The 11,036-nt window shown below is 44.9% G+C and overlaps 1 protein-coding gene across 1 annotated transcript; it reads left to right on the plus strand.

Annotated features, from left to right (window-relative positions):
- Nucleotides 1-6,871: 6,871 nt before the first annotated feature.
- On the plus strand, nt 6,872-9,955 carry SLITRK2 (SLIT and NTRK like family member 2; the record flags this gene model as incomplete). The annotated part of the gene is made up of 2 exons (XM_081278162.1): nt 6,872-6,903; nt 7,375-9,955. The coding sequence occupies exon 2, from the start codon at nt 7,418-7,420 to the stop codon at nt 9,953-9,955; it is 2,538 nt and encodes an 845-aa protein (XP_081134288.1). The 5' UTR covers nt 6,872-6,903; nt 7,375-7,417.
- Nucleotides 9,956-11,036: the final 1,081 nt, after the last annotated feature.

The raw sequence follows: 11,036 nt of genomic DNA on the forward strand, positions 1-11,036 counted from the left end.
GCTCTGAATTTAAAAATATCTATGTTTCCAATAGCATCAGGAACCAAAGTCTACAATATCTTTTAAACTGTAATTACTAGTATTAAGGGCATGTCCTCTTTGTGCTGAATTTCTTTATTTAGGAATTTGTCCTATGGAACTCTTCTTTGAAATGTTTGGTTCAAAAGGAACAGTATTCTCTGAAAAGTCAGAACATCTGTCTTAAAATTACTGACTCCACATGAAGTTTCTCTCTTTTCTTTCTTTCTCTTCTTTATTTGAAGGTTTCTGGAAAGGTGTGAATAGGTGGAGAAACAATATTCTCAGATAAACTATGTCCAATGAGTAATTGGACAGCATTTGCATCATCTTACAAGCATGTACTTTTTTGATTATTCATCCTAGGTGAAATTTCTGCTTTTCTTCTAATCTTAAAATAAAAGTATAAAACTCCAGGCAAAATTTCATCTTATTTATCCATTCTCTCACTGGCATTGCAATCAGGGATCTCTAAGTCCTTTAACAACATGAACCTTGCAATCGGAGAGATACATTTACAATGTTATCAAACCAAAGGATTAATAATCTGATTTTTATGAATTAACAGAATGCATTCAGATATGCATCTTTGGTATTAAATTATATTTGGACATTTCCCCCAACACAGAAACTTCTAGAAAAGTCAGTATAAAGCAGCCTTCAAATAAATTGGTACATTTACATTTTTCACACACTTTAAGCTCTCTTCTACTATAATTATCTATGCAACAACCCTCACAGAAAGTTCTGTATTGCTCATCATTTTTTTTGTGTGTATGCATTCAGGGCACCATTCGAAAAAGCTACCCACCTACTTGAAAATTTTATGCTGACAAAAAGAAAAGTCTGCTCTTTTTTAATTTTATCTTACTATCAGTGTGGTCCCATGTGGAAAGGCAGGTTGCTAAATTTTTTCTGAAGGCTGGTAAGCATGTGAAACTTGCTTACAAGGCTAATTAAAATTGATGTATGACATATATAGCATGGTTCCAGTGGATAAAATAAAATATCAGTTTTTAGCATTGATATTATGTTCTTTATCTAATCTGCATACAAGTTATTGCTTTTTTTGTGTTCCCTTTGGCTAGAGAAACAACACTCTTCTCAGTAAACTGTCTCCTCTTTCCAGCATGACTATCTCATTATTTCTGCATTTGAATGGCCTCAAAGCTCTTAGTTTTGTAGTTGTTTTAGCACTCATTAAATAACTACATGAAAAGATGACATGGTCAGAAATGAGGTAAAGACAGAGAAGTACAGCATTAACTGCCCTCACAGAGTAATAGCATCATGTGCCCAGACCACTGTATAGTTTGTACCAAACAGTGCATTGGATGATTTACATAAATAGGGATATTTTTAAAAGAAGAGCAATGTTTCTAAATATGTAAGTGGAAATAGTCTGCCCATGTGCATATGTGATAACTATGTTCTTCTGAAATTGCTTATCTGAATGGCAGGGAAATTTCAAAAAGGCTTTCTCAAAAAGTAAAAAGAGCAGTAATGATCCTTAAAACCCAGAGATAAAATTATAAGATAATTCTTTCGACTATTACTAAAGTAAACTCCATATGTTCATAATATAAGATTATCAGCAATTTTCTCTTTAAAAGACCCAGCATAGCACAATCTTCTTAAAAAAACATTATGGAAATAAAGCCAAGAAGAGAAGGGAGGAAGAAAGATTCCCAAGGGAAAGGACAGAAAGGAGGTGGAAATCAGAGCTGTGAGAACCTGGTTCAAATATATGGGAAGTAACCTTGAAAACAGATAAATGCTAATGCAGATTCATTATCTACAGAGCTGGGGAGGTTTTTTACTTTTTTTCTTTTTTCTGATTTGCACTCCACCACCAAGCTTCTGGATATTCTGAATCATCTGAGATTTGCCAGACTCTCAAAGGGTATGAAAAGGGCAGGGTGCTGTGATTGTTTCCATTAAAGCCAGTCTCCTCCAAGAGTAAGGGGAAAAAAATTTAGGGCCATCAAATAAAACTCCCTATTCCTGGCTGAAATTAATGAAACTACTTTATCCTGAATGCTCCAAGCAGGGAGGAGAGGCCCCAGGGAAAGCAGGTCTTGAGGGGAACCGCAATGCTCTTGACATAAACTTCACCACCTTCTTGAAATACTTTTTTCTCTTTAACCGAGTGCCTTCCTTTAATAGAATCACAACCTGGACTACTAATAAGAGGAAGAAGAAATGAGAACTAAAGGAAGCAAGGATGGCAAGACTTCCCTAGTAGATCCAGGCAATGTCGTGAAGAATAAAAACAATCAGAGTTAAAATTGGGACTGGTACGCTGCTGACGGCTTGCTTTTGTTAAGGTATTTGCACAAATCTAGCCCAGCTTTATATTATTTGGAAATTCCTTGTTTACCATCCCCGTAGGAGGTCCTTGTATATCTGCAAGCGGACTCCAGTGATTGGGCGCTTACTAGTTACGGGAGGCAGCCGTCCGGAGGGTGTCCAGCTTGGACGGCTGGCTGTTCTTTCTGCTCTTTCACTTGTCCATAACTTCCACCCAGTGGTCTTAGTTTCCCCTTGGAAGTGGAACTGACTGAGTGCCATCCTTATTTCACTTGGCCGAGTCCAAGCCCACGGTAGAAGCTGCAAGAGCTGGGCAGAGTTCCAGGCCAGAGGGGCCGAGAGGCGTGAGCGGCGCTCCACAGCGCTTGTCAGAGAAATGGAGCAGCGGCTTCTTTGTGGGCTGGTACATCCCCCTCCTGGGTGCACAGCGGGGACATTTGATCTTCGGGGGTGATTGATAAGTGCGGGAGAGGGCCCTCCGTCCCGTCCCTCGCTCCCGCCTTCCCCTCTCTTCCCTCCAGATCTTCTTTCCTCCTCCCTCTCGACTCCCTCCCTCTTTCCTGCCAGAAGCGCTGCCCTGGCGAGCTGCTCCAGTGGGGATCTGCCTGCCTTGGGGACACCGCCCGCACACCCGCCTATGCCCTGGATCCCTGGCCACACTGGTCCTAGGCAGTGCCGGCTCCTGCGCCTCCCTGAGTCGCAGATGCTGCGGGTGCCTCCAGGGGAAGATCCTGGCGGCAGGATCGCTCGGTAAGTTCTGAACACTCGGGGATACCCTGGTGACTGAGCCATGAGCTGGCTTCACTTAGCCTCTCAGGATGAACCGGAGTGGGGAGGCTGGGCTCAATCCACTGAGGGCACCTTATAGGCTACTGCTCTCTACCCTCAGTCCCTGCTCAGGCTTCCTCTACCCTGGACCGCTGCGCGGGTGTGGTCGGGACCCGCGTGTGTCGTGCAGCCCCATGGTCACCGCTGCCAGGGGTGGCCCACGGACCCGGTGGGAGCTGGGGCTCCCGAGAAGGCTCCAACCATCCACAGTTCCCAAACTCCATGGCTAGGGCAACGCGAGTGGCCGCCGTCGCGGCTGCCGGCCCCCTGTTTGGGCATCTTGCGTCTGGCGGCTACAGCGTGGGAAGGTAGGGTGGCGCTAGTGGCCGGTGCCCCATTCCAGGCACTGAGACCCCTGCTTCCTGGAAAAGTCCTTCAGCAATGGGATTCGCTTGGAGGTGCTAGGAGAATGGGAGGGCGATGAAAGGGTCTGCAGGCATGCGATCCCCCTCTCAGGTACCCCAGCCCCCAACCCCGTCTTGGCCTGATAGGTGGTTGTTCGCCTACTGGCAGGCTACCTCTGAATCCCAGGGAAGCTTGGGCGATCAGAACCAAGCTCTCTCCTCGGATAGAGGCAAGCGAGGTTGAGGCGGAGGAGTTCGTGTCTAATCCTCCCTTGCCTTTGCTTGGAGGAGAAGGAGCCTTTTCTTTATTTTTGCGTTCGTCCTTGCCTCTCTTGGGCTCCCAGTTCACCTTGAGCACTTCCATTTCCTTTCAAAGCCTGCTTTTCTTAGCAGGGTGCTGTGGCGCTTCTATCTGAGCAGCAGAGCCCAATGAAACTTACTTAAAAGTGTTAATCGGGTTTGAGGCTTTTGTTGTTGTTGTTGTTCCCAGTAACTATGTTTCAGAAAGTGGCTGTGGACGTTCATACACAGGCTGGAGACGAAATAGTGGTGGAAGGGTCAACCGACCCGTGTAGGAAGCTGCCCACATAATGAAGACCTGTCACAACACCGCGGGATACCCGGTGTCACTCCCCCCAGTTAGCTTACCACCACATTTCCTTTATTCTCTAAGTGTCAAAGATTTCAGAAGCGCCAACCCCTGTCTCTTTCCCTATTTCCTTCTTTCCCTCCCTCCCACTGAGATTTCTAGCAAAATAGTCTCTCTTTTCAAGGAGTACTGACAGCAGCATCAATGTCCTGAAGAGAATTACTATATTTAGTAACTAAAACTAATATTTGATATTTAATTTAAATATAAAAATTTGAAGACCTCATCTATGTAAAATATAAAACACCACCACCAAAGCCTAGGTAGATAGTTCTCTAATTCATATTAAGCAGTGATAGACTGTTTGGAAAGCTGCTGGACTGGGACTCAGAACCCATGTTCTCTTTCTAATTTTAGTTTCTTGAACTTAACCAAGTCAGCACTTTCCCTGGTTGAGGAATGTCCTCATCTATGAAAATAAATCTGACTTCCAAGGTATCATTGAGCTGTAATGTTGGCTTCTGTCTCAATGAGATATTAACCTAATTAGTGTTTGTTGAATGAATGAATGAATAAATAAACCATCTCTCTCTAGGAATAATGTACTTTTAATATTTGGAAGTATGTAGAAAAGAATGTCCTTTACTATGAAAGGAAGCTTAATTGTGCTCACAATGCATCACTGTGTTTGCATCTTAGGATACAACTGCCTTAGAGATTAAGAGGCCATCCACAGCTGCCTGTGTCCCTTGGGACTGCTCATCTCAATGTTGCCCAGTGGCACAGAGGAGAATTTGGGGCTCATGAGGGAAAGCATCCTTCTAAAAGGTCACAAAATAATTACTGGGGTTAAGGGGGCTCCTGATGCCTGTTCCAAGCCTTTTCTTGGAAGGAGGAGGAGAAGGAATGGGAAATGTCAGAGAAAAATGCACAGGAGATTGCTAGAGCCACAGGTTTCCTTGATGCCTAAGTTTATAAATAACCCTAGCTTTTCTTGGGGCAGGGGAAGATCTAGTAAAACTGCACAATCCTATGACCTGGTCTCAACAGGAAAGAATAAGAGAAAAACAGGAGGCTTTCCATTCTCAAAGGCTCATTTTGCCTGCATGAGGTTCTCTCCTGTGTTTGCCCAGGAAATAAGAACTTGTATCCACTCTCAGCAGGTAGGGGGCTGAAGAGGAAGGGAATCGAGCTGAAGTGTCCTACAGGACAGGGAAAGCATTTGATCAATTCCTTTCCTCATTCTCTTTCATTCTCTCTTTTTCCTGATATGTATACCCCTTCCCACCAGAGGCAGCCCACAGTTCTTCCAGGCAACAGCAGCTATTATTTACACTTTGCAAATAGACTACACTAGGAGACTCCTGGATCCTGAGGGTTGTAAGACAATCAAGGAAAAATGAGATACTGAAGGCAAACATCCAACATTTTCTCAGCCATTAGCAATGCACTGGAAAGGTTATTTGAACCCGAATTGGTGTCAAAGCTAGGAAGGAACAGGGTCTACTGTCTTTACCAAATGCACACAGGAAGGTCCAAAAGAAGCTTGTGGCATACCTAGCAACAGAACTAGATCAGAATTCAGGTGCACCAGGTCTTAGACCATGACTCTTTTTTACCTCTCCTTTCTTTCTCAGGAGCCAGGCTTACTGTACTGCCTTCCTCTGTTCTCCTTGTTCCCCTGGCCCTGCAGTCTGGGGGACTTAACAGGCCTTCCGTAGGCTCCCACTCGCAGCTGAGGTTCATCCTGGCAGTGCCTCTCTGACACCCACTCCTCTTCTCCTAACTCCAGGCAAAAAGCACACGTTTAAACCTTATTATCTAAATATTAACCTGGGGGTTATGTTTGTTTATCTCAGTTTTCAAGCTTATAGTTGCTGGGTTTCAGAGTCCAAGCAAATATGTGCATGGCCAGTCATCACCAAGAAATTAATTCTCTCACATTGAAACAAAGCTCTGTAAATAAAGCATAATCCCCTAGGGGGACTCCTGGCCCTCCTACACAGTCACCCCACTCTCTGCACTGAGGGCATCTAAGCCAGAAGGTTGACTGGTGGACATCAGTACTGTAGCAAACAGGCAAAAATCACACACCCTTGCTTGGGTCTGGGATGAGACCTGGAATGTACAGGTCACTGCCCTTATTATGCATGTGAGGAAGAGGGTGTGGAAAAGACCACTCAGGGGTCTGAGAAGTTTTGGTGATGCCAGTGCCTTAGCCAGGCAGGTTCTTGAGAAACCCCTCTGCAGAAGCTTCTCTGGCTGCCAGCAGGGTTGGAGGTGGAGTAGTTCAGAATCAACTGACGCAGCCGGGAATAGAGCTTTGCAAAGCCCCTTGCAGAGAAGGGAAGCATCTGCCCCACCCTCCCCCACCGTGCGCCCTCGATCCTCTGCCTACACCCTCCCCCCGTGACGTCATCCTAGCCCTGTCCCGGGGAGCTTGCTAAGCCTCTCAAATTCAAACTGCTAGACGCACTGCTGCCGCCAACATCGGATTGGAAGCGCGCGCCCAGGCTCTGCTGTGGTCGCCGCCCGCCACCCCAGCCGGCAGCTCCTGGACCTCCCTACGCAATTGCACCCAGGGCACTGGCAGCGCAGCTTCTCTGGGGCTCAAACCTTGGTCTTCCTCTTCTGCCGCCCGCAGGATTTTTAATTTATGCACACCCTTCCCCCAACAAAATTAAAGCAGCCAACAAAAAGCTGGGCATCCCCTCTGGAAGTGGCGTCTTCTTTTACCTTGCTCTCCCTCTCTTCCTGAAGATGCTAAACTCCTGGTGGACTGCAGAGGAGGGGGGTCCCGTCTTCTCCTGATGTGTGAGTACCCCTCTCCATGAGCTGTCTCTGCTCTCCCATCTCCACCCCCGCCGCCATCCCCGATTCCTGATTTTCCCACCCCCCTTTTTGCGCAGTTAAAAAAAAAAAAAAAAGAAGTAAAGCCATTTCTCCAGCCCCAAACGCGGGAGCCGCCCGAAATGTCTTAGAGATACCCCAGGGGAGGAGGAGGTGGGCTAGATTTAGTAGGACAAGTCATTACTAATGACTCCGCGGCTGGCTTCGACCCGCCGGGAAATCAGGTGCAAGCATGTGTGTTCGGGAACAAGTGTGTGGGTGGGCTGGGGGAGTGGGCAGGGAAAGGAGAGAAGAAACCGCTTTGAGAAAGCAGTGATTTCATTCTGCTGTGTTGCCCACCCCCTCATTCACCCTCCCTCCCACTCCGCCCTCTTGCTTTGCCATTTTAATCTTCCTTCTCTGCATCCCGCTTCCTCCCCCTGCCCCCCACTTAAGGTTTGCCTGTAGGTACCTGAGCTGACACTGAAGGTGCCTAAAGATGCTGAGCGGCGTTTGGTTCCTCAGTGTGTTAACAGTGGCTGGGATCTTACAGACGGAGAGTCGCAAAACTGCCAAAGACATTTGCAAGATCCGCTGCCTGTGCGAAGAGAAGGAAAATGTACTGAATATTAACTGTGAAAACAAAGGATTTACAACTGTCAGCCTGCTCCAGCCCCCCCAGTATCGAATCTATCAGCTTTTTCTCAATGGAAACCTCCTGACGAGATTGTATCCCAATGAATTTGTCAATTACTCCAACGCGGTGACTCTTCACCTAGGTAACAACGGACTGCAGGAGATCCGAACAGGGGCATTCAGCGGCCTGAAAACCCTCAAGAGACTGCACCTCAATAACAACAAGCTGGAGGTATTGCGGGAGGACACATTCCTGGGCCTGGAGAGCCTGGAGTACCTCCAGGCTGACTACAATTACATCAGTGCCATTGAGGCTGGGGCATTCAGCAAACTTAATAAACTCAAAGTGCTCATCCTGAATGACAACCTTCTGCTGTCGCTGCCCAGCAATGTGTTTCGCTTTGTCCTGCTGACCCACTTAGACTTGAGGGGAAACAGGCTGAAAGTAATGCCTTTTGCTGGTGTCCTTGAACATATCGGAGGGATCATGGAGATTCAGCTGGAGGAAAACCCATGGAATTGCACTTGTGATTTACTTCCTCTCAAGGCTTGGCTGGACACCATAACTGTTTTCGTGGGGGAAATTGTCTGTGAAACTCCTTTCAGGTTGCATGGGAAAGATGTGACCCAACTGACCAGGCAAGACCTCTGTCCCAGAAAAAGCATTGGTGACTCTAGTCAGAGAGGCAGCCACCCTGATACACATGTGCAAAGGCTGTCGCCTACAATGAATCCTGCTCTCAACCCAACCAGGGCTCCTAAAGCCAGCCGGCCACCCAAAATGAGAAATCGTCCTACTCCCAGAGTAACTGTGTCAAAGGACAGGCAGAGTTTTGGGCCAATCATGGTATACCAAACCAAGTCCCCTGTGCCCCTCACTTGCCCCAGTAGCTGTGTCTGCACCTCTCAGAGCTCAGACAATGGTCTAAATGTTAACTGCCAAGAAAGGAAGTTCACTAATATCTCTGACCTACAGCCCAAACCTACCAGTCCAAAGAAACTCTACCTAACAGGAAATTATCTTCAAACTGTCTATAAGAATGACCTCTTAGAATACAGTTCTTTGGATTTGTTGCACTTAGGAAACAACAGAATTGCAGTCATTCAGGAAGGTGCCTTCACAAACCTGACCAGTTTACGCAGACTTTATCTGAATGGTAATTACCTTGAAGTGCTGTATCCTTCTATGTTTGATGGACTGCACAGCTTGCAATATCTCTATTTAGAGTACAATGTCATTAAAGAAATTAAGCCGCTGACCTTTGATGCTTTGATTAACTTACAGCTCCTGTTCCTGAATAATAACCTGCTCCGGTCCTTACCAGATAACATATTTGGGGGCACAGCCCTCACCAGGCTGAATCTGAGAAACAACCATTTTTCACACCTGCCTGTGAAAGGGGTTCTGGATCAGCTTCCAGCTTTTATACAAATAGATCTGCAAGAGAACCCATGGGACTGCACCTGTGACATCATGGGGCTGAAGGACTGGACAGAACATGCCAATTCCCCAGTCATCATCAATGAGGTGACTTGTGAGTCTCCTGCCAAGCATGCAGGGGAGATACTGAAATTTCTGGGAAGGGAGGCCATTTGTCCAGATAGCCCAAACTTGTCAGATGGGACCATTTTGTCAATGAATCACAACACAGACACTCCTCGGTCACTTAGTGTGTCTCCTAGTTCCTATCCTGAACTACACACAGAAGTACCACTGTCTGTCTTAATTTTAGGATTGCTTGTTGTTTTCATCCTATCTGTCTGTTTTGGGGCTGGTTTGTTTGTCTTTGTCCTGAAACGCAGAAAGGGAGTGCCAAGTGTTCCCAGGAGTGCCAACAACTTAGATGTAAGTTCCTTCCAATTACAGTATGGGTCATACAACACTGAGACTCATGATAAAACAGATGGCCATGTCTACAACTATATTCCCCCACCTGTGGGGCAGATGTGCCAAAACCCCATTTACATGCAGAAAGAGGGAGACCCAGTAGCCTATTACCGAAATCTGCAAGAGTTCAACTATGGCAACCTGGAGGAGAAAAAAGAAGAGCCAGCCACACTTGCTTACACAATAAGTGCCACCGAATTGCTGGAAAAGCAGGCCACACCAAGAGAGCCTGAGATGCTCTATCAAAATATTGCTGAGCGAGTCAAGGAACTCCCCAGCGCAGGCCTAGTCCATTATAACTTTTGTACCTTACCTAAAAGGCAGTTTGCCCCTTCATATGAATCTCGACGCCAAAACCAAGACAGAATCAATAAAACCGTTTTATATGGAACTCCCAGAAAATGCTTTGTCGGGCAGTCAAAGCCCGACCACCCTTTACTGCAAGCTAAGCCGCAATCAGAACCAGACTACCTCGAAGTTCTGGAAAAACAAACTGCAATCAGTCAGCTGTGAAGGGAAATCATTGACAACCCTATGGCATCAAAGGATGCTGCTCCAAACTGTCGGAAGCACTGCATTTGCTTTTGTGTTTGTTTGTGTTCTCCCTTTCCCAGAGTTAATGGGGACTTTGATAATGTTTAGGAGATGGGGTGAAGCAATGGTATTGCTTTTGCAAGTTTTCCTTTAAATTATTTCTTTCTCACTCTTCCCCCACTTTCCCCCCTTTTCTTCTTAGGAACCATCAGTGGACATGAATGTTTCTACAATGCATTTTTCATATATTTTGTTTATGGTTTTGTTTCTATTTTCTTCTTTTTTCCAGTGTGGGAGTGGAAAGAGGAGATTATAGTTAATAACGAAGAATAGGCAGACTTTTCAAATGAAAATGGATAATTAGTGTATTTTTAGAAGATCTCCAAAGATCTTTTGGAACTATAACTTCTTTTGTAAATAATGATATTTGGTGTTTCCATCTTCAGTTACCAAGTATAGCCACTGGGCATCACTTCTTTGTGTTAAAGTGCCTTCGCACTTTAAGTACATTACTTAAATGTTGCTTTTAGCTTTGATAAATTGAACATATTTTAATGTGTTGTATTTTTAAAATGAAAACACTGTAAAATAGATCTATATGTCAGCTATATTAAGTCAACGTACAGTTTGCTTGAGTTATAGAAACCAGCCTGTCATGAAATGATTCTAGTTTAGAACTTTAAAGACTTAACTGTAAAATATTTGGTTTCCTCTGGGTTTGTTTTAAGTGATTTTATTTAAGTCAACTAAGGGGATTTAACAGTGGACTAGAGGTAATAAGCCACCTCAGTTGGGATTAGTGATTCATTAATAAAGTATATTTAACCCAATATCAGAGTGAATTGAACAATTAATGCCCTTCCATAAGTCATTATTTTACACTAACATGGTCAGTGTTTTAGATTATTTTCCTAATTAAGAATACATTACACAACTTGTAATATATTTTTCTGCATTAGATATTTTTATATATTTAAATGAAAGAGTCTGTATTTCTAACTTTTTAATTGAAATTAATATTTTTTCTGCCTACTGAAACATTTTCTATAAACACACACCA

Source organism: Spermophilus citellus, assembly GCF_964194105.1.
Source record: "Spermophilus citellus genome assembly, chromosome: X".
NCBI lineage: Eukaryota > Metazoa > Chordata > Mammalia > Rodentia > Sciuridae > Spermophilus > Spermophilus citellus.